General features: G+C 37.2%; 1 protein-coding gene across 1 annotated transcript in view; it reads right to left on the reverse strand.

Moving 5' to 3' along the window:
* Nucleotides 1-110: 110 nt before the first annotated feature.
* The window catches only part of ddx54 (DEAD (Asp-Glu-Ala-Asp) box polypeptide 54), a 51,258-nt gene continuing 26,496 nt past the window's right edge, over nt 111-24,872 (reverse strand). Inside the window, exons 9-20 of the mRNA XM_060843686.1 lie at nt 24,530-24,591; nt 20,037-20,168; nt 18,102-18,312; nt 17,140-17,274; nt 16,207-16,428; nt 15,703-15,776; nt 15,421-15,603; nt 14,293-14,432; nt 8,680-8,793; nt 5,855-5,956; nt 3,543-3,640; nt 111-1,402 (exon numbers count right to left, since the gene is read on the reverse strand). Of these exons, the coding sequence (XP_060699669.1) occupies nt 1,170-1,402; nt 3,543-3,640; nt 5,855-5,956; nt 8,680-8,793; nt 14,293-14,432; nt 15,421-15,603; nt 15,703-15,776; nt 16,207-16,428; nt 17,140-17,274; nt 18,102-18,312; nt 20,037-20,168; nt 24,530-24,591 (1,706 nt within the window). The 3' untranslated portion in view covers nt 111-1,169. The remainder of the gene's footprint in view (nt 1,403-3,542; nt 3,641-5,854; nt 5,957-8,679; nt 8,794-14,292; nt 14,433-15,420; nt 15,604-15,702; nt 15,777-16,206; nt 16,429-17,139; nt 17,275-18,101; nt 18,313-20,036; nt 20,169-24,529; nt 24,592-24,872) is intronic.

Genomic DNA, 24,872 nt, shown 5'->3' on the forward strand with positions numbered 1-24,872 from the left:
CAACTAAACACATGAAAAGCTATAAAATGTAATAAGTGGTTATACTGTAAATGCAACAGTTCACCAATGGAATTTTAAATTCTTTTGCCAGAACAATAGCTTTAAATAAAAGTAGGCTTTAATGGCTCACTGTACCATTTAAGAACTCGCTGAACACTGAAATACACATCAGTGTTTTAAAAAGGAGTTGTTACATGTTTGGTAACTGTAGAGAAGAGATTTAAAACTAATGTCCAATTAATTTAAAAGAAAATCTCAATTTACAAAATCCATAACTTAGAAATGTCACCCCAGGGACATCATGACTTGAGATCACAAATAAAAACCAAAGCCAATTTAGTTCAGGAAGAGAATAAATATTTAGATCATCTGTTTGGAAAATTAATAAATCACTGATAAGAAAAAAAATCACATATTTACACTGAAAGTTGATAGACATGTGCAATAACTAGATCAAATCACTAGACTTTTTGGATAGTAACTAATTGATGTACCATGCTGCATCAATTACCTCTCAGCTACATGTTATTGTACTGTTAATTATATAATTGGATATCGCTCATAATAAATGATCCATCTACGTTAATTCTGCATATTATACTGTTTTCAGTGCTCGTCACTGTGCCAGGATATTTCAAATTACAATTGCAGTTACAAAATTTTAATAAAATATTTAGCACTACACAGCAGCAATTTCTTTCTCACAGTTTTTTTACGATAGTATTTGGAATGTTCACTATCCAAATAAGACCATTTTAATTTTAGTGATAAAAATGTTTAAAATAAAGTCACTCCTTGTTTGAAGGATTGTATAGTATTGACAGAAGTTATAAACTTTATAAATAAATTAAAAATACTATGCTGAGCTTGATATCCCTTTTTTTTATTAATTTCCTCAAATCTTCAGATTATGGTTTTTAGCTTGAAATTTCAGTTATGACAGTGATCTTCAAGACACTATTATACAAAATAAATTTAATTACAAATGCACCTTAATGTTCTAGCACAGGCAATCCAATGAGAGTCAATACCTCCCCTTTCCTCCTGAATAAACGTTCATTCAATAATCTGCATAAGTAACAACAAATGCAAAGTATCATTAGCTAACATTAACCTGCAGCATATCACTATATAGTCCAATACTGCAGGTGATGATTTGGCATTACCAATTACATTTTTTTCCGCATTTTCCCTTTGCCTCTACCAAAGGCCATGCTCTTCATTTCTCTTACACGTTGGCGACTCTTAAGCTTCAGTTTTTTCATTCCTCCCCGATGTAGGAACTGCAATTTTTCTTTTCTCTTTCTATTTTTGAGGATTTCAGCTTTGGTCTTCAGCTCTGAACGCACTCCATGCTGTTGCCCCTGTTTTCTTGGGAAGGAATGAGAATTTCCTCGTCCACCTGTAATGTTATACATGTCATTTCTTTATCATGATACAATCAGGAGATTAATTACAGAAAGAGGCAGTTTGTCCTCCCATGTTTTACTGGTACCTTTCTGGAGGAGCCACCAACTCTAAATCCACTTCCACTTAGTACCCATACACTTCAACAGGTAATTCTTTCAACAATTTATTTAACGCTTTCAAAATAATCTTTGCAATTTCCACTTTATGATGATTTAATTATTGCATCAGCCATCAAAACAATAAAACTACCCAAACTGAGTAACTATTCACATTTACATACTTTAAAACCTTAACTACCACCATGACTTTCCATACTCATTGCGCGGGGGGGAAAATCTTCTTATATGACACTCCTCATCCTTGCTAGGATACAACTTCCTGTATCATCTCAAAATGCAGAATCCTATAATTGTGTGTTCTCAGCAAATTTCACTATTAGGAGAAAGTGAGGACTGCAGATGCTAGAGATCAGAGTTGAAAATGTGTTGCTGGAAAAGCGCCGCAGGTCAGGCACCATCCAAGAAGCAGGAGAATCGATGTTTCGGGCATTCCTGAAGAAGGGCTCATGCCCGAAACGCCGTTTCTCCTGCTCCTTGAAATTTCACTATTAGCCTTGTTACATTGAATTTGTTTCAGTGTACGGAAAGAACAGTATTATGTCAGAACTTCCCTACAATCCAACTAGAACAAATCTTTCCAGCCTCAATCCTTCTGCCTTGCAACCATCTCTTGATTCACACAGCTACATTCTTAAATTTTGTGCCTTTGTCTTTACTGTAAGATTTATATGTGGAAATTTACAAAGTGTTTTTTTGAAAACGCCCATAGACCACATCAACTGTATTTCTCTTAAAAAAAAAATTGGTGTACAATAGGCACTGCCACTTTGATAAAATTAACTTTTGTTCTGTTTAAAAATTCCCGATTGGAAATAAGCTCCAAAGGAGAAATATTCAGAACAGATGACATGTTGCAACAAATCACCACTTTCAGGCTAGTCCTTGCTTCCCTGGAGGCACCGTAATTCCTAAAAAAGCTGTATTCTCTTTCCTACAACATCTTTAATGCTATATTTCTCAAATTTCACCTTTTGTGCTGCTCTTATGACCATGCTACCTCTACTTTCCTTACACATCCCTCCTCATTCTAACCTGAACTGCTGCAATTTTCTCTTCAGCATTTACTGTTCTTTTCTGCATACTATCTTTCTAATTTGTCCCTGTTGTGCGTCCTTCTCAAGCCAAAATTCAATACTATAAACAGTATAATAGAACCTAGCCTGTCCATGAGAAGTGCAATGGGAGATGGGCTACGAAATACAGTTACTGTAAAAACATATCATACATGATATGAAAATATTGCTGAACAATGCAGACTTCAAATATATGTATTATGTACTTAATCCACTAAAGATATAGTTAAAATGTACATTTTTCTCCCAACTCTCCTTCCCAAACATTTTATTTCTGTAGTACAAGAATGGAAGAAAGCAAATGATAGATTAAGTAATCTATCTGACTAGTACAATAGGTCTCTCGGATCACTTATGTCATCAAATATCTAACTGCATATCAAATTTTATCACTACTGTTCTTCAATTTTTTTTGGCAAATTCATTCCTCTCCACACATTAGTAATTTGTGTGTCTACTCAAGTATGTCTAGGCCCCCACTCCTAGAGTTTGGAACACTCTAGCATTCAAACCTGATTTAGCATTTCTATTTGTTTTCAGATATTATTTCCACCCAAACTTTTAGAAATGCATTTCAGAAATTCAGCATGATAACAACTGAAAAGAATGCAAAAGAAAATTACACAAAATAAAACTTTAACAAAAATATTGAACTGCTGAAGTGGAGCACCAATTTGAAATTTAAGTATGACCACAGAGTTTCAAATTAATGGATCATTGCAAATTTTGAAGAAAGAAACAAATATTCAACAGCAACACACCTGTTTTCAGATGTTCATTGAAAAATTTCATAAAATACAATTATTAATACAGTGTGTTTAGCTTTTGATCAATACTTTAGTATAAAGATAACAATAGTTAATCGGTTTGTTCAATGCAATATTATGCACCTTTGCGCAACCTTCACTAAAATAAGCCTTTGTAAATATAGTAGTCTTACCACGGCCACCTTTCTTCCTTGGATTTCTTCGCTCACTTTCAGCTTCATCATCGGATACTCGGTCATCGATCTTGTACTTCTTCTTCCATTCCTCATAGCTAAATATTGCTGGTCATGGAAATTGAAGCATGTTGGATTCTCTTTTTTGCTTTTAATCATGAGACTAAAATCCCAAGTATATACCAGTACAAAAAGAGTGAAATTTTTAAAGAAAAAAGATCACTTGACTATAGTGAGGTAAGGTTATGCTGTTCAGTTGAGTTCAAATGATTTCTGAAGCGCCAGGACATTCAACTGAATTCAAGATTATAGAAAAACATGTTAACGTTCTACCATTTTCTCCCTTAACTACATTTTAAAAATTTATCAATTTGTTTTTCTGCAGTTATAATCATATTTGACTGTCAATGCACAGAATGGTACACGTAATCAGTGGCTGAAACAAATATATTTGAACCCGATAGAAAGATACAGAATAGAAGAAGCCATTTCAGATCATCGTGCTCATGTCCAATCTTTAGTACAGTTATCTGGTTAATCATACTCCTCTATGAACCACGTAATTTCCTCCCCTTCATAAATTTGTACAATCCTCTTTGGAATATTACTACTTTCATTAACTTTTCAAGCAATACATTCTAGATAACAACTTGCATTGTGAAAATCCCTTTCCTTTATATTGCCTCAGTTTCTTTAACTAATTAAGTTAAATTTGTGTTAGCTGGTTATCAAACCTTCTACCACTGGATACATTATCTCCTTGCTTTATCAAACCCCTTTAAGACTGTGAGCATCTCAATTAAACCTCCACAGTATTCTTTGCTTAAAAGGAGAACTCAAGCTTCTCCAAATTTTCAAAGATCTGAATTCTGTCTGCCCTGGTACGATTCCAGTAATTTCTTTTGTACACCTTGTACTTAAACAACCTTTTCAAAGTATGACATCTAGATTGAACAGAACACTCCAGTTGTGGCCAGTGTTTTGCGAAGATTTAGCAGAGCTCCCATATTTTTGCACTCTATTCTTCCATTAATTAAATCCAGGAACTCATGCTTTCTGACCAAACTTTGCAAATAGGCTGCAACATTCAAAGATTTGTGTACATATTCCCCAGATCTATTTTCAAATTTGCTTAGATCAGAATTTTTGTCCATTATAATAAGTTATATTTAGGTTATTTTCAGTCTGAGTCCAAAGTGTTTAGTTGTCATGGACTAGATAATAAGGTGATTCTATCACACAGCAAATTTTAAATTTAAATTCAATTCTTTAGAAGTAAAAATGGATGATCACGAAGCAGGACCTGCAGTGTAGAATCAGGGAGGGGAAGGCAAGTGCTAAGGATGTGTGCTTTCTGTACAACTGCAGATCTTTCAATGCGGTACATTAACCTGTCCTTCCAACTTAGGAATGCTTAAGACCATAAAACAAAGTCATAGGAAATTCAGATTGTTTTGCTTGCAACCTAGATAATTTGAGACCATCATTTAAGGAAGACCTGTTTTCGTTCCTCCATTCAAAGCTACACCAACAATCCTCCCCACATTACAACATACAATGTTTCCAAAATCATTCCAGGATTTATGGCACTACCAAGTAATTTGGAAAATATCATATGTATTGATTAATGTTTTTGTAAAGGAAAGAAGTTTTGGTTTCAGTAAATTTGCCATTTAGTAACGAAATCATGCCTTATTCTATTTTTTTAAAGGTAACTTTCACTTGCATACTATTCACTAGCTTGTATATTTGCATAAAATCACCTCTATTTTAATGTCAAGTCATTCAAGCTTCTCCCAACTCTCAACAACCAAGTTCCAAATTTCTATTTGCCATTTTGTGAAAGGTGGTTCTGATTCTATTCCTAAATGCTTAACCCAGAGTGAGGTTAACATATCCCCTTGTTCTAGATTAATACGTCAGTATTTATTCTAACTCATTTCTTTACTGTTTTACATACTTAGATTAAATTATCCCTCACTTTCTAAAACTTATGGGAACACAAACCAAGTCTTGTCAACTACCCTCAATTTAAGCACTTTCGTTTTGCTACCATTGCAGTGAATTTTTCCGATATTGCTTCGGAAGTCAAAGACATATTTTCTGAGATTTGATACCCTACACTGAATTCAGTGTTCCAAATCAGATCTCACTTTTTGATCAAAGAATTGTACGAGTGCACTTCTCCTAAATAAGAATCTTAATATAATGCACAGCAAAATTATTTGATCTCTTTCATTTTTAGGTTAAAATAAGACCTGATAAAAACCAAGTGCAACAATAAGTAAAATGAAACACAATAAAAAAGATACATGTTTTTCTTGTATGAAGCACTGATATATCGCCCACTTTCAGTCTTTATTTTCTTATTATCCTGGCTGGTGTCTCTGATAAATCGCTTCTTTTTACGGTCCCTGCACAAAATTTCAATAATTTTTTAACATTATCACCTACCAAATGTTTAAAAAAAACACTAAATTAAACTTAAATAAATTAAAACATTAAAAACATAACTAAAAATTCATTTTGGTTTAAAGGATGTTTAGAATAAGTTTTGTCATTTACAACATTTTCTTGTAAATATTGTAAATGGGAAAAAGTCTTATTCCAGAGTTGTGTATGATTAAAAACAAAGGTTACAAAGACATAATTAATGGGGAATTGGTTTAGCTTGGTTGGCTGGATTGCTGGTTTACAGAGCAGTGAGATGCCATCAGTGTGGGTTCATTTCCCATCACTGATTCGAGGTTACCATGAAGGATTCTTCTTCTCAATCTCTTCCCTCGCCGGAGGTTTGATGGCCCTCAGGTTAAATCACTACCAATCGCTTCTCCCTTTAATGAGTTAGCAGTCCCTATGGTCTGGGAAGACTATGGTGACACAACATAATTAGCACAATGGGAAAGGGATTGGGAAGTTTCTATGGATTTGCAGCACATGTATTTTTAATGAAATGACAGAAATGGTTTCAATAGATTTGTGAAAGTATAAACTATTCAATAAAGTACAACAAAAGACCTGCGGATACTGAAAATCTGACATAAAAACAATTTGCTGGGAAATTCAGCAAGTCTGGCTGCACCTGTGGACAGAAAGCAGAATTATGGCCTGTGACCTTTCTTCAGAAACTGTAAGTTAGATTGTCGGTAAAGTAGACAAAGTGAGATACTAGCATTTCCCACTTAAGGCATGTCCTAACAGTAGGACTGGTAAATTAACAATGTCCTCAACAGCACTTTTCATCACTTTCACTTTAAAGCAGTTCCTAAGCAGTCACTTATTACAAAAGAAAACTGTCTCTTGTCTCTCCCATTTTTTCAACCCTCCAGCACATCACATCGTCCACGTGCTGAGCTTCTTGCTCACTTGCTTTCCATAGTGTCGATCCTTTGACTGGTTACTCCCTTTTGTTCTCCAATCGCACTCCAGCCCGTATTCTCACACTCTTCGTTTTGGTCTCAGGCTAGCTACAGTGCTCCAGCGAGGCTCAGTGCCAGCTGGAAGAACAGCATCTCATTTTCCACCTGGGGACCGGCAGCCTTCAGGGCTCATTGCCAAGCTCAATAATTTTAGAACCTCAACACCTTCTATGCCCTTTACCCAACCCTACGCCTCTGTCATGACATGAGCTGCTTTCCACTGCCAACACACTTTCACTTACATGTGTGATTCCCATTATCAGATGTTCTTTCTCCCTGGCATATATCCCCTTGTCTACTGTCATTTCCAGTCTGTGGGCTCCAATTCAGCCCATCCACTCACTCTTCTTCCTTTCCCCACATCACCAGCTGCTTCCGCCAACTTTTTCAGTATATATACACCACATTTTCCTAGCTTTCATCAGTTCTGCAGATGAGTAACTAGACTGGAAACATTAATTCTGCTTTCTGTCCACAGAAGCTGCCAGAGCAGCTGAGTTTTTCCAGATATTTCTGTTTTTATTTCAGGTTTCTAGCATTCACAGTTCTTTGTTTCATTTTAGAAGAAAATCAAAGATTATCACAGGCAATTTATCCAAAATATGGATGGAAATTTCAGAAACTTTACATCCCCATGGATGTGGCATCAAATGCAATGGTCAATGCATCAGACCATTTTTGCTCGACGTTTCTGTTCACACACAAAAATGGCAAGAATATAGAGATTAAAACACTCATGATCATCTGGTAAGCCACTCACTACGTGTATGTCCTCAACAGTATAGGGCTTTATGATTTCCATGGTGTACATTACATACATAATATGGTTTAGCATATTCCCATTTGCAGAAGATTCCAGTAGTTCAACAGAAAGAAAAAGGGAGAGAGTATTATTTAAATAGTGATATATTGTGAAATGTGGAAGTAAAAAAGAATCTCCGTGTCCTTCTACACCAGACTATGGCAGTAAATAGGCAGGTGCAGCAAGTCATTACGAAGGCAAATTTGTATTTGTCTTAATTGCAAGATTATTTGAGTTCAGAGGCAAGGATATCTTACAGCAGTTACACAGGGACCATGCCTGGAAGATTGTGCGAAAATTTGGTCTTTCTACATAAAGAAGGATACGCTTGTCATACAGGGAGTGCAGCAGAAGTTCACCAGGTTGATACAAATGTTGTAGGACAATACTATGAGGAGACATTAGCTCAACTGGGCCTGTATTCACTAGCATTTAGAAGACAGACAGAATCTAATTGAAATGTATGAAATTCAAACAGAGCTGGACATGTTAGAAAACATCACCCCTGATTCTATTTGGGAAGCCGAGAATCAGAGGTCACAGTTTCAGGATACAAGACAGGCTATTTTGACAGAGGAAAAAACATTTTGGCACCCAATCAGTAATGAAACTGTGGAGGTCAAGTCACCAAATATATTCAACAATGAGACTTATAAATGTTTAGATATTAAAGGCATCAAGGGATACAAGGATCAAGAAAGAATATAGCACTGGGAGAATAAGCTATGATCATAGTGAATAGTGAAACAAGCTCCAAAGGCCAAATGACCTCCTCCAGTTCCAAGTTTCTAACTTTTTACATGTATGCAGTTAAATTCTATTAATTCAAGATCAATATTCAAAAAATATCTAGTAATAGATATCAAATAAACTCCTAACAGTTAAGAAATAAAAGCATTTTATGAATAATACATACCACTTTAGCATTTGTTTTCTCTTTTGCAGATCTTGTGTTTCATCACCCATTAAATCTAAAACAGCTCCAGATGCCTGCTGTTCAAAGGATGTACCTTCCCCACTTAAACTTAATCTAGGTTCAGAAAATGTAAAAGTATGAGTTTAAAACAAAACTGTAAAACTTCAATGAACTACACACTGATATCATTGGTTTGAGAAGCAGAGTAATCATTCCTACTGTGGATTTCATTTCCAGATAAACAACTATTATACACATGTTCAGGTTAAACTGACACACAATCATTTAAACAATGGATTATTGCACCAGAAATACAAAATAAAAATGCACTGCACAAAAATAAGTAATTTGTCCTAACTGATCCATACTATCATTTATATACAATTTTGATGTTCTTGCAGATCAGTAAGCTTCACACAGGAAGAAGAGATAGCACCCAGAGTGAGGCACAACACAGGCTCTCCTATTTCTGGAATTTTGCATGAGAATTTGGTGCAGAGGGGAGGAGGTGTTTTTTTGCTTATAGCTTTGTTTGATGGTTTAGAAGGTCTTATAACAGGATAAATTGAGCCCAGGATCATTGGCTCAGACTAATAGTAAGAGAGTGATGTCATAGGAAAACCATAAATTCATTGGTTCACAATAGCTGATAATTTGACTGTTAGGTAATTTTTCATTCAAACGTAACTTATGTAAAATATTTAACAAACAATGTGAGACCAATCAGAACTTTGAAATAAACAAATTAATAACTAAGTAAATAAGATAGAGATGCAGGGGCAGGCAATGTGTTTTGCCTCGATGATAATGGGAGCTGGTGGGCTCCATTGTAGCTCATGGTGTCCTCATCTGTAGCAAGTGTTGGTTGCTTGAGAAACTCTGGTTCAGAGGTGATGAGCTGCAGGCTGAGCTTTGAACACTCGACACTTCAGGGGTGTGGGGGGGAGGGGTAGTTACTTGGATGCTGTGTTTCAGGAGATGTCACACCCTTGAGTTTAACTATTTCATTCAGTGGTCAGGGACAGAGGTGTCATTACAAGCAAAGCAGGAAAAGGGTTCCAGGAGGTCATACTGCTGAAGCCTCAGCCCTTCAGCTTGTCTAACAGGTTGGAGATTCTTGCTTCCTGTTTTGTTGATAGTAGGGCTATAGGGATGATGAACAAATTGATCATAGCACTCATGATGCAGGGAACCATTCAACAGGGTGAAGGGCAGAGAAATGTAACTGTGTACAGGAATGGTATTGTCAGGGGAATAAACACAGAAAGCTGCATTGTCTGTCTGGTGCCCCAGTTCAGGATATGTCATCTGGACTGCAGATGAACTTGGCGTAGGAGGGGAATGATCCAGTTGTCATGGACCATGTAGGCATCAGTGACATAGGTAGACCATGGAACGAGGCAGATTTAAAAAGAACCAAAAAAAGTAAAACAAAAATTATCCAGATTACTATCTGAGTCATTAGTTAATTGGTATAGAGTCAACAAGAGGAAAAATGTGTAGCTCAAAGATTGGTGTGGCAGAAATGAGTTTACAGCAGCAGTACTGGGAATGAGGGAGCTTTTTCGATGGAACAGGCTCTACCTGAATCATGCTGGGATCAGAGTCCTGGTGAATCGCAAGACTAAAGCTGTGAACAGGGGTTTAAACTAAATGGAAGGAGGTGGTTCAGTTGCATGAAAAATAATAAAATCAAAGATAAAAGCACAAGGTAGGACTGCAGATTAGTGAAGATTAGATTAGATTAGATTACTTACAGTGTGGAAACAGGCCCTTCGGCCCAACAAGTCTACACCGACCCACCGAAGCGCAACCCACCCATACCCCTACATTTACCCCTTACCTAACACTATGGGCAATTTAGCTTGGCCAATTCACCTGAACCGAACATCTTTGGACTGTGGGAGGAAACCGGAGCACCCGGAGGAAACCCACGCAGACACGGGGAGAACGTGCAAACTCCACACAGTCAGTCGCCTGAGTCGGGAATTGAACCCAGGTCTCAGGCGCTGTGAGGCAGCAGTGTTAACCACTGTGCCACCCACAGTGACAGGTTGTTACCAAAAATTAAAAGGGCCAGAATTTGTGTTGCGTTGCATCAAGGAAGAAGAAACATCAACGAGTTTTAAGAAGATTTGTAGCTCAGGTTGGGGTTCTGGATGTAGGTTTGTTCGCTGAGCTGGAAGGTTCGTTTTCAGAAGTTTCGACACCATACCAGGTAACATCAGTGAGCCTCCGGATGAGCATTGGTGGTATAGCCCACTTTCTATTTATTTGTTTGGGTTTCCTTGGGTTGGTGAAGTCATTTCCTGTGGTGATGTCATTTCCTGTTCTTTTTCTCAGGGGGTGGTGGTCCATCCAAGAATAAAAATGTAGGGAAATTCAATCATATAAGAGATTTAAGGTGTTGTACCTTAATGCACAAGCAATTCAGAATAACGTAGATGAACTGACAGTGCAAATCAAGGTAGACGGATATGATTTCATAGTGATTACAAAAACACAGTTACAAAATAATTAAAATTGGGAAGTTAAACATTCAGGTGTATTTAATCTTTTGGAAAGACAAGGATGGATGGAAAATGTGGCACAGTAACACTTAATGAGAGATGAGAGATGAGAGATGGGTGGAGGTTAAAAAGAAACCTATGAATTTCCCATGATATCACATGAATTTAAACCAAGTGAAAGAAGTTATTGGTAGGAGTAGTGTACAAAGCCCCCAAACAGTAGCTACCTTGTCAGAAAGGATATCAATCAACAAATAGTAAGAGCATGTAAAAAGAATAGAGCAATTACTACGGATGATCTATCTTCATGTTGATTGGGTGAATCAAATTGGAAAGGGTGGCTATGACATTGAATTTAGACAGTGTGTTATGGAGTTACAATTACAGTTAGCTGGAGTGAACAGTGTGGATAGATAAGCAAGAATGACAGTAAGCAAGCAGTGACAAATGTTTAAGGAATAATTCAAGACTCTCAACAAAAATACATCCCAGTAAAGAAGATTCTAAGAGCTGGAGGAACCATCCACCACTAACCAAAGAAGTTAAGGAGAGTGCCAAGTTAAAAGAAAAAGCATACAAGAAAGCAATATCAGCTACAGCACCAAAGACTGGATGCATAATCCAGAAAATGAGGAATATAAAAAGTAAAAAACACAAGAGAACAAATCTTGAGGGCAAACTAGTGAGAAATATGAAAACTGACAATAAGGTCATCTTTAAACATACAAAAAGGAAGAAAGAGATCAAAGTGAACATAGATCCTTAGAAAATTAATCTAGGAATACAGTTATAGGAAGCAAGGAAATGTGGAGGAGTCAAACAAATATCTTACATCAAATGTGACATTGGATGATACTTCAAACATTCCATTTATATTGAAGAATACGGGGGAGGAATTAACTAACATCACCATCACTATTACTTGTGATGATGCTGTCACTTTAAGAGGTAATTATGTCCTTTTTTTGAAGAGACGCTGTAAGGCAAAGATGCACAAGTAAACAATCTGAGAATCTTTGGGTTCTTTTTAAAAGTTGGAACAAGGGAAGCAGGCTGGGTATGGTCAACTCTCTCAGACCAGGCTTTCTAGGTTGTAGGTTCAGTTTTGAGCAGACGTTTTGGGTTTCAAAAGAGTTAGCAGCTTCAGTGAAAGTGTCCTAGCTACTACTTTTTCTGAATTTTCTCCATTTTTTTTCCTCCTAAAACTGCATGTGGGAATCGGCATCTGAATTTGCCTTTTTGCAAAAGGGTGTGTTTAGGGAATGAAATTGGAACAGTTAATTAGTAATGGGTACTGTACTGTTTAAATAAATTGTGTTTTGCTTATCGTCAAATTGCACCTGGAACATGGCACTTCACATCTACATTTAAATAAGCAGAAGTTAAGGGCTAGGCCAGCTTCTTAAATATTCTGAAGGGATCTGATCGGGTTGATAATGCACTAGAAAACTAATACCACATGTTGCATGTGTCTTGGTGCAAGAGGAGGAAGTTCGGACACTTGAAGGAGGTGTTATTAGATAGACAGTCTCAATTTGAAGTGCATAAGATGCTAGGACCAGATGAGACTGCTTCCAAGAACCCTGAAGCAAACGAGAGTAAAAGTTGTAGAGGCACTGACTGAAATTTTCCAATTTTCATATACTTAGGGCTGACGCCAGAGAACTACGAGAACTGCAAATGTTACACTCTTGATCAAAACTGTGTGAAAAGATAAACCCAATAACCGCAGGCCAGTCAAATTTAAGGTAGTTGGAAAGTTTCAAAAAAGTATAAAATGGAGTACAAAATTACGACTCACTTTAGTAAATAGAGGTTAATTAAGGAAAGCCAGTACAGATTTGATAAGGGTAAATTGTGCTTAACTTGAGTATTTTTTTTAAATTAGTTAACAGAAAGCATTGATGAGGGTAATGCAGTTGATGTGCTGACTTTCCAAAAGGCATATGATAGAGAAGGCTACAAAACAGGCATTTGTGTAAAGGTCGGGATTAATGGAAAAGGGATGGTTGCAACATGGATACAAAATTAGTTGGTTGATTGAAAACAAACAGCAGTGGCTGGTGGCTGAAGGAAGGTTTATCTTGATCAGATGGACCAATGGGCTGAAGAGTGGTAGATGGAGTTTAATTTAGATAAATTTGAGGTGCTACATTTTAGAAAGGCAAATCAGAGCAGGACTTACACACTTAATGGTAAAGTCCTAGGGAGTATTGCTGAACAGAGACCTTGGAATGCAGGCTCATAGCTCCTTGATAGTGGAGTCACAGTTAGATAGGATAGTGAAGGCGGCATTTGGAATGCTTTCCTTTATTGGTCAGAGCACTGAGTAGAGCAGTTCAGAGGGCATATTCGATCTGTGCAGGTCATTGGTTAGACCATTTTTGGAATATCTGATCTCCCTCCTATTGGAAGGATGTAGTGAAACTTGAAAGGGTTCAGAAAAAGTTTACAAGGATGTTGCCAGGATTAAAGAATTTGAGCTATAGGGAGAGGCTGAACAGGCTGGGGCTGTTTTCCCTGCAGTGTCATAGGCTGAGGGGGTGATCTTAGATGTTTATAAAATAACGAGGGACACGGATAGGGTAAACAGACAAGGTGATTTCACTAGGGTGGGTGAGTCCAGAACTAGTGGGCATAGGTTTGGGGTGAGAGGGGAAAAGCTTAAAAGGGGCCTAAGGGGCAACTTTTTCATGCAGAGGGTGATACGTGTATGGAATGAGCTGCCAGAGGAAGTGGCGGAGAGGCTGGTATAATTACAGCATATGAAGACATCTGGATGGGTACATGAATAGAAAGGGTTTATAGGGATATGGGCTAAGTGCTGACAAGTGGAACTAAATTAGGTTAGGATATCTGGTCTGCATGGACAAATTGGACCAAAGGGTCTGTTTCCATGTTGTACATCTCTATGACTCTATGAATACCCCAAGTGTCTGTAGTATAATCTCTGCCCTTGCTGATAGAGAAAAATTCGCTATAACATCTGTTTTTGTATCAGCAACAGAATTAGACACATTAAATTGACAATTAATACATTCAATAGTGCATTCCAGCTAGTAAACTTTCTGGAGTTGAATAGTAAAGAGACGTAAGTAGTTACCCTCTTTCGGAATTGAAGTCTTTAGGTTGGTGGGGGATATAAAATTCCTCATCCTGCTCACATTCTTTCTTGTTTTTAGGAAAATGTTCTGTTGGTTGTTTACTTTTCCTTTTCCTTCCCATAACTTCAGAAAAGACAGTCTATCAATACAAAATACAATTGATAATGACAGTGAAGAATAATATATTCCTTGTGGGAGAAGAAAGGTTTGTCGATTACTCTACAAAATAGACAATGCATACTTTCTCTGATACAAAAAGGTAATAAGCTTCACTTTTAATACAACTGCCATTACTACCTAGAGCTATGGATTGACAAAATCACACAGACCGCAAGGTTCAAGAGAGTACGACATTAGTTTTAACAGCCCTTGAGAATACAGTAACCAAAGACACACGTACAAATTTTAGAAAATATATATTTTGAACTGCCATTCTTGATATCTAAACATTTCATAAGGATTTAAGGATGAAATCATTTAAAAAATCTATATCTTAACTATTTGCATAAATTTGGGCATTTAAATGGTCATTGGATAAGCATAGGGACGAGAATGGAAGAGTGTAGGTTAGATGGGCTTCAGATTGGTTCCACAGGTCAATGCAAATTCGAGGGCCAAAGGACCTGTACTGCGCTGAAATGTTCTAAGTTAGGCTTCAATTCTAAACGTGAATTGAAAGGTGGCACTGCAGCTCATTTTAATGAACATATTCTAATGTTCTCTAGGGCAGACAGTAAAATAGCTTTGACCTTTTCAGGTTAAATGAAAAATAGCACTCTAATCCATATCAGGAAAATATATTTAGTTTCAATTTGTCTGTAAATAGCATGATAAAGGTGATATTTTGGATCTTTAGATTTTAACATCTCATGGGTAAGCGCAAGTTCTTGACCTTTCCAGTTAAATCTAACCATAACTAAGGCAATCACAAGTTAACTAACCCCCCCCAATTCATCTATCCTGTCCCCAGAATATTCCCTGTTAAAGCACATAAATGAGAACAAAAGTGAAACTACACTGCGATGGTCCCGATTATGAACAAGCCTTTTGTCAACTGTTGTCCATCTCTTAAAATTGAAATGAATAACCTTTCAATTCACTACATTCATTAAAAAAAACTACTAAACCTCAATGTTATCTTCATCAGGGAGATCTGCTTCCATCGGGGTTGGCATGTTCTTAGATGGAGCTGTTTTCTTTTCTTCCTTCAATTTTTGAAACTTGTTTATAAGCAAAATCTGTTTATTTCGTGTCACCCTCATGATCTCACTTGCAGAGGTTTTATTCGTAGAATTGACTTCAAAAATGGTCTGTAAAATTTATAAAGAAACTATTATAGCTCTTGGCTTATAATCATTGCCAGGAGATGGACTAAAAGTAATAATACACAAACAAAAGTATTCACTTACAGATTTTGCTTTATAGTTTTTGATACTGTCAATAAGCTTTAGTCTTTGAAGTTCTGCATCTTTTATGTTCACACCTTAAAAATAAGAAAACATTCAAGCTTCAAGTTTTATTTGGTCAAAATTTCAGTGTGTGAATTTACCTAAAGCACCAATATTGACAAAACTGTAAAATAATGAAATGTTACAGTCCTGTCCTCAAGGAATCTGTTGTGGGTAAGCTCACAAGCATAGGAGATATAGTACTACAGCCATATGCATTTGTTTAGTAGGGACCACAATCATTTTTCTCTTTTACATGTTTGATAACCAGGAGAAAACCTAAAAATGTTCCCTAATTTTTGATCTTTACAGCAACAGCTTGAAATGTGTTTCTTGCCATGTTTTTTTTTGGAATATAAGTGTTATAAATGCAAAAAGAACAAGTAATGTGACAGTAGCAGTCCATAAATATGACAATTATTCCCACAAATTGACTATTAGCATTTTTAAATAAACTTAACCTACCAAATAAAGGATGAATCCCCAATGTTGATAAGTCCATTTCTCTAACCCTTTTTATTGATTCTGGAGAAGGATTTGGTCTTGACTTCAGGTACTGCATGTAAGCATTCTCAGACACTCTTTTCAGGTTCTGAAGATCCAGCGAAGCCTTATGGTCTGCTATAAGTAGTGATTCCTCATCATCTATGGTATTCTGGGGTACCTTGCCATATATTCCACTTGTTCCTGAATACATAGGGAGAGATTTAAATATTCATTCTATGGCAGAATAAGTCACAAAGCTCAGTGGCTGTTCACAGTGACCCTTGCTGCAAAAATATCATAGCTCCTTTCTTCCACTGACTACAGTACTCCATCCTACAGAGCCAGGCACCAGAGTGTTAATACCTCTGATACTCAATCTTTTTATGTCAGAGAGGGCTCCCTGATTGGACCAGGTTAACAGCCCAGTCAGAACCCATATTCTGAGTTCTAGCTGGTTAACCTCACAACAATCATTAAAGAAATGCTTTGACTTTGAAAGAAAATATCATAGCTTTTATGAAGTTGGAATGACTGGTCCAATTTGTTTAGCTTCAAGTTCAAATAATGTTATTAATGTAACATTTCTTTTAGGATCTAGATAGTGTTTTGGAGAATGCTGTAAGATTAATGTCTCAATGTCACTTGGCCCCATATTTTACAGAAGACAGAGTTGAGATTTTTTTTAACCAAAATTAGTTTAGCCAAATCAGTACCTGAAAGACTAAATGTGCATTTTCCAAAGCAAATAAAATTACTTATTGCCACCTTTCTAAATTGCAGTTGAAATAACAGTAGAATAAAAAGTTTAGTTTAAAAGCCATGCACTATAGGTTCACTAGAGTAGAATTTAATAAAACATAACGCATCTCACCACAATGCCTAAACAACGTAGATACCTAAAACACAGATTACCTTCAGAATTCTCAGCTTGGCTTGCAAATTTGAGAGGTCGTCCGAGAAACAAATATAAATCGTAAATATATGGAATTTCATCCAGGGCTACCAACGAGTAAGCCGTACCACTTCTCCCAGCTCTGGCTACTCGACCTGATCCACAATTCACAATTTTATACATCTGCTGTTAGCAATATTGTTTATAAACTATGTCATCTTAAAATATGTTCCAATAAATAGAAAATTTAGTCCACAATAAAGAACTAGAATAATCTACATACATATAAACCTGCATATTTACCAATAATTATTGATACTACAGTCTGTTGAATCTTTTACACTGAGAAACTTCTTCATACTACAACTTGAGGTATATATAAATTAAACATTCTAATTCCATCACAATTATACGTGCTTTTTTTGCCCCAGTATTTAACAAACATAGAAGTACTGTTTACGATAAACTAACACAAAATATGTATTTAAAATATTCACAATATTCTTGGCTTCAATTTGTTTTATAAAGGCTCTGCAGCATCTACAGTTGCTGCAACTTACAGAGACAGAGACAATCATTACTTAAAGTTTAAAACCAACGAACATCTGAAACATTGTGGGCAAGATTACTTAATAGTCCATAAAATCCAAGATAAAAATCAAAGGTAAAATGGATTCAAATTATAAAAAACAACTGCACATTTGAGGCAGCTTTCTTAAAATATTCAACATAATTTCTGGCAGTTATGAGGTGTCCTGCCTCTTAATGTGAACTAATATCCAGACAGTTTTTTCCCAGCTTTAATCAGCACAAAAGATTATTTTTTTGAAAATCAATAGAAATAGAACACCTGGGCCCTCAAATTGGTCCTAATTTGCAAGGTGCAAATAACTCACTGCATAAATCCCAACTTTGTCTTCCCATCACTCCAGTAAATTTTAAAGCCAATTCTCTCAGATTTAGAAACTTTAAATTTGCTTACCAACTCTATGCAAGAAAAGTTTTGCTTTGGATGGAAAGTTGTAGTTTATTACATTATCTAGCATGGGAATATCAATACCACGAGCTGCAACGTCAGTGACGATCATCACCATACATTTTCTGTGGACAAATTTCCCAATGTTGATTTTTCTTGCTGTTTGGTCAAGAGCACTGTAGCTGTATGAACAGTCAATACCCTGTCTGGTTAAGAGCTGGGAGAAACAAAAAGTTGTAAATAAAAAGTCACAATAGTCATGAAAATACGATAATGCATACCTACAAAAACAATTACATACTGGAAATAAACAATCAAAATAAAGGTCTTTCAGCATCTATGGGGGAAAGAAAACATTACCATTTCAAGTCTGATGACTCTTCACCACAACTGATGGATGAAAGTAGGCTTTTCAATTTTCACTATAAATATACCAGTGAGACTTTTGTGTCAACATAAAGTTATAATATAATTCAGGTGAGAGATCCCATAAGACAGCCAAACAAAAACTAAGTGACAAAAGCAACATACAGGAGTCATCTCACAGCATTTGGAAATTTATATGTCTGAATTGCAGTCAGGGACAAGCCCAGATACAATCATAATATTATCAGCACACTTCACATTATGCTGCCACCACCTCAAATTGGTCAAACCTTTTTTTAAAATTCAGACACAAGATATGGACACTGCTGGTTGGGCCAACATTTAGTGTCCAAGGCTAGTTGCTTTTGAGAAGGTGGTGCTGAGCTGCCTTCTCAAAGCATTACAAGTGCATTTGTTACAGATACAACTATATATTATAGCGGGGGGGAAAGGAGTTTCTTGATTTTGACCCAGCAACACTGAAGGAATGGCTGTAAGTTTCCAAGTCTGGTTGGTGAGTGGCTTGGAGGAGGTGGTATTCCCATTTATCTGCTGCCCTTTTCCTTCTAGATGGTAGTGATTGTGGATTCAATATTCTACAAATATAACCTAAAACTCAAGGTAAATAACTAATCAACTGCAAAAGCAGATTTCCCAATGAGTGGTTAGAGGGGGACAGTGTGAGTGAGGCAGATTTAATCAAGGATGTCAAAAGCAAATTAGACAGTATTTAAAATGAAATAGTGTGCAGAATTAGGCAAGCAAGAGAGGAAAACAGCCCTAATTTATAGCTTTAAATTAAGGGGTGGTAGGTATAGGACAGACGTTAGGGGTAGATTCTTCACACAGCGGGTTGTGAGTTCATGGAATGCCCTGCCCGTATCAGTGGTGAACTCTTCTTCTTTATGGTCATTTAAGCGGGCATTGGATAGGCATTTGGAAGTTATTGGGCTAGTATAGGTTAGGTAGGATTTGGTCGGCGCAACATCGAGGGCCGAAGGGCCTGTACTGCGCTGTATCCTTCTATGTTCTATGTTCTATAAGTGACTTGTCAATTGTAAAAACTGTACAGAAGCAACAAGCCAAATAACCTCTTCCTGCAATATAAAAATTCTGTGATTCTGGTGAATACTAACTCAAAATAAAAGTATATTAATGCTCTGATACCACTATAAACATAAATCACCATGGGCCTAGACTTAAGTCAAGTGGCTTTGCTCTAAGAAAATATAATAATAACTGGTACCATGAAAGAAAACCAAACAACTGTGCCAAGTAATTATGCAGGAAGCATTTGAAGTCACAGAATGATATCAGACATTAATTGCATTATTCTTATAATCAACATCACTAAACCCCCAGTTATTAACTCATCTATTCTGGTTATGTATTGAGGAAAGAGATGTGATTTAAGTTGTATATTTGGAAACTTAACACTGTTTCAGTACTCAGAAGTTAAATACTGTTAAGTTAGTATGAATGGGGATCCTTAAGAAATGAAGAAATCGTTTTGCTCTTTTGACAATGCTGACATTTTATTTGAACAGTTTTATGCACCTTCCATTTCACACAAACCTCTTTTAAATATTCCACATGATGTTTGGTAGCAACAAAAATGACAGTCTGCTCTTGAGGTTTTATGATATTTCTCATCAAGTGAAGTAGAACAGCAGCCTTATCATCAGAGCGGACATGGAAAAATGCCATCTGTAAAATAGCAAATACAATGTTTTAGTACAGATCTTTGTGCATTAACTGTCTGTTATTCCAAAATAATTATCAAGTACTAGACCTTGAAATCAGGGGTGGTTTATGAATCAAGTGTTAATTCTTAACATCATTGAACAGAAACACCATGATCAACTTATGCCTGTTTATCAATATTTCTTAATCATCTACCTCCCAAGACAAATCGAGCTTTCACTCGCGCAAATTCCACACAGATTTGAAGGAACAGAATCTTTAAAAGCAACCTATATCTGTAACAATCTTGCATTTCCAAACACTTCAGACTAACTAGATACTTAATTTATCAGAATTGGTTTACAATTTCACCTTCAGCACAATCATAAACTGAAGCCAAATAGAAGCAGATAATCATAACACGTAGAAGCAAAAGCAAGCCATTTGGTTCAGCAAGTGAGCTCTGTCATTCAATGAGGTCAAGGTTGATTTGATAATCCTCAAACCTCCTTTATCATCTTTTCTCCATAACCTTTGATCCTCTTATTGATTAAAAATCTCTCCACCTCAGCCTTGAATATTCCGAAAGATACAGCCTTGAAAGTTCTCCGTAGTAAAAAAGATTACACATATTCACTATCCTCACAGAAGAAATTCCTCTTTGTATCAGTCTTAAATTAGCAACCCTTTACCCTTGAGACTACACCCTCTGATCCTAGACGCTTGCAGAAGGAAAAACAAATCTCTCTGCATCTAAGATCATATATTTCAACAAGATCACTTTTTATTTTCCTAGATGCCTCAGAGTACAGGCCAATACAATCAACTTCTCATGAGAAAATCCTTCCATACACAGGAACAGCCTCATGAACCTTCTCTGGACTTCTTCCAGTGCCAGTATATCTTTTTTAGACAAGGGAACCAAAGTATTCATAATATTCTAGATGTGATTCATCTAGTAGCTTGTATAGTTTTAGCAAGACGTCCCTATTTTGATACACCATTGCCTCTGAAATAAAAGCTAACATTCCTTTGCCTTCCCTACTACCTGAACTTGTATTTTGTTTTTTTTTGAAAACAGGATGACTCCCAAATCCCTCCATGCTGTAGACATTTATAGTAATAATTTTTTTTGACAAGTAAATGACATTCTAGCTGGAATCTTCTCGTCTTTAGACTATAGGACACTATACATACACTGACGAAGCCTACTGAGACCCTGCAGACGTCCTGGCACATTCAGTTACATGGAATTGCCTAGGAAGTTTGAACATCTCACTAGGAGCTTCCGTGCTGGCACCATCCATATTCATCACATCCCCACCACACACATTACCTGCCCCCACACAGAGGCTTAACTACCCTCTGACCAGACCTGACATGCCAAGCAGGCATGAGACCATTATAACTTGATAAAAACTGTGCTTTCTTTTCAATGGCAGTCCAGATCATCTGGCTTTTGAAACTGTGTGGACCTACCTTCTGGAGCCGTCTAGAAGTAGATTACAAGGACATGCCTGAACTATTTTCCTGTGGAATTTCACATTTGCCATCATCAGGATCTTCTTTAAAAACACTAACAATAGGCCTAACCCTGTGATCTCTGAATGAGGCTTAGTAGCAAAAGAAACTCAAAGTTCAAATCCAAGGAACTAGTTATCTTCTACTGCATCTTCAACTGTTTGGCCATACTACTGCATACTGTTTCATTACAGAGGTTGGTGCACGTATGGAATGAGCTGCCAGAGAAAGTGGTGAAGGCTAGTACAATTACAACATTCTAAAATGCATCTAGCTGGGTATATGAATAGGAAGCGTTTGGAGGAATATGGGCCAAATGCTGGCAAATAGGACTAGATCAATTTAGGATATCTGGTTGTTAAGTTTTTTTTTCCCCTGAGATTCTTACACATTTGATATAACTACAATATGCCACCAACAACCAAACAGTATTTAAGCAAATACAGTACAAGCTGTGGAGAAACTCTTAACATTCTTCGCCATGCTTACAAAGCGTGTCGAGAGGTCTCCCTGAACAAAGGAAACAGTTCTTCCTTTATACAAAATCTTTACATCACAGTCAGTAATGCCCACAGGACAACCCCCAGTCACTCCCTCACAGCCACATGCCCAAGACACAATGCAGTGTCCTAATCATCTCCAGAAACAATATAATGTAAATTATGTTTAAGTAATTGGTCATCACATGATCATGGATGTTTGAAAGTTGGAAGTTTTTTTTAAATAACAAGTTTGTTTACTTTTGAAGAGTCCATGAGTAAAGTTAGAAAGAGCTGTGGAAACCCAGTTACAACATCAGCTTTTTACAGAGACTCAAGGCGTGAAGCTTTAAACCCTCCTTGAAACTTATTTTCAAAAGTTTCTGAATGCACCTGGTAAAGCACATGGTAAAAGTATTATTCAGACTGTCTACTCAATTTGCTGAACATGCCTTATTCCAAAAACATCTCCACATAATCTTGTCTTCAGCTGTATGACTATTTCTGGATTGTTCTCACTTAACTCTTACAATAGATGAAAAGTAACCATTCTGTTTGGCCTATTTATAGAAGTATATTTTATTTTCCAGTGATATGTTTGTGAAGTAGTTATCAACCTTTCTGGGGGAAAAAAAAGTGTGCAAGAATCTTACCAGGCTCTCAGCGACATGGGCTATGAATTGGGAAAGACGATCACCTCAATATTAAGACCATCTCACCACAAAGTCCCCTCTTTGCTCAAGCAGCATAGCAAAATTCTTGCCAAGGAATGGCAAGGTCCTGACTGATACTCTTTGTTGCTAGCTAAATGCTTGTTAACAGTCCAACTCATTATAGGTGGTGATCTTAAACTCACCACACAAACCAGCTGTCATAAAAACTTCACCTAGAAAGCAGAGTGAGTTCAACTCACTGCTTGCTTCAATAGACTACCATGTTAGACACCGGGCACCAACATCACAGGCACACACACTCATGCCAATGGCCACAGCATCTCACGTCTAGACACTAGCATCTGACACATGCCAGTCTCTATCAAACTTCATGGGACATCTCCAATCCACTTAAAAGACACTTCTGCACTTTAATGCCTCACTTCAGGCTGTACCAAATACTCTAATTGCAATGCTGCAGTAAAGATACTTTTGCTCAGGGACATGCAGCCAGCTGATGGACTATATTAGTCTCCATCTCTGGGTTCTTCGCTCACTGTAACACTGATCACTCACTCTGTGGCTACATGATGTTTCCAGTATTCCTGCCCTCTCAGCCAGATATCTGGCTCACATTACTATGGTTTTGCCATGACAAAGCCAGGAAGCTTGCCACACAGTTGTCAGCAGACCTTAGTCCAGTCATGGGGAACACCTTCATCCAGGGGATCCCAGCAGTCGGTCAAGTGCAGCCTCTGATCTGAATTAGATTTGAACTGAAGGCCTGCTTCAGCAGTCAAGAATCATCTGCTCATAAGGCAAGGGACAATTGATGAGCAACACAACATCCGTCTTGACTCTGTTTTGCTGTTTTCCTCAAGGACTGAGAGAAAAGCTGATGTTATGAAAGAGGAGAATCGGTGGCACTGATGTTTCTTGTTGGCACGTATATAGAGGTTTTCCAAGCAACTGAGTAGGCAGTGCAGAGGGTGACAGATAATGCAGTTTGGGGTGGATGAGGTGGAGTGGAGAAGATGTTGTGTGCATTACTGAGGTTGGTAGAGCAGTAGTCTTGGTAGGAGGCAGGTGCAATAATGTCCAGAGCAAATATCTGGAACCTTTCAGGACACTCAAACTGACAATGCTTGACCAGATGCACACCAGCCTTTGGAGATATGATGATGATGTCCAGAATGTCAGCCAGTTCTAGGATCTCTACAGAGTGGCAAATTGTTCCAGTAAAATGTTCCTGGTAAGATGATTCTTGTCACAAGGGCTCTAACAGCAATTAAAGTGACAAATTTGATAAGATAACGAACATGGCTGCGTGGGTTTCCTCTGGGTGCTCCAGTTTCCTCCCACAGTCCAAAGATGTGCAGGTTAGGTGAATTGGCCATGCTAAGTTGCCCATAGTGTTCGGTGAAGGGGCAAATGTAGTAGAATGGGTCTGGGTGGGTTGCTGTTCGGAAGATCGGTGTGGACTTGTTGGGCCGAAGGGCCTGTTTCCACACTGTAGGGAATCTAATCTAATCTAATCTAATCTAAATGTGGAACATTTTGAGACTTGGGGGAATTTTTCATTAAAGCAACAATCAGATGATGTTTGGTGCTCCTTGGAAGACCTGGGCTAACACAGATATACTTACTGCAATTGTCCACAATATAAAGATGCACAATATACAACATTAAGCGGACATTCATTTTTAAAATTTGCACATAAGTTTTTTTTTACCTGCAACTGATCATTCAGCTTAGTATCCACATCCAGTCTGATTAGAACTGGCTCTGTCAAACCTGCAAGATTTTTAGAAAACTATTAATTTTATCAATTAACTTTTTAAACTTTAAAAGAAAAGATATCATCTCTGAATCTGATAAACCCATCAATCATCAAAACGTGTCTGTGGGCGGGGGCTTGTCGGTTGTGTGCTGCTGCTGTTGTCTCCTGAATGGGGAGCAGACTTTAAAAACTCCGAGCCCCAGAGGAAAGGCATTTAATCGATTAACCGAATAATCAATTATCTAAACGAAATAGTGCCCGCCTATCTCGTTCGGATAATCGAGGTTCCCCTGTT

This window comes from Hemiscyllium ocellatum, chromosome 24 (assembly GCF_020745735.1).
Source record: "Hemiscyllium ocellatum isolate sHemOce1 chromosome 24, sHemOce1.pat.X.cur, whole genome shotgun sequence".
Taxonomy (NCBI): Eukaryota; Metazoa; Chordata; class Chondrichthyes; order Orectolobiformes; family Hemiscylliidae; genus Hemiscyllium; species Hemiscyllium ocellatum.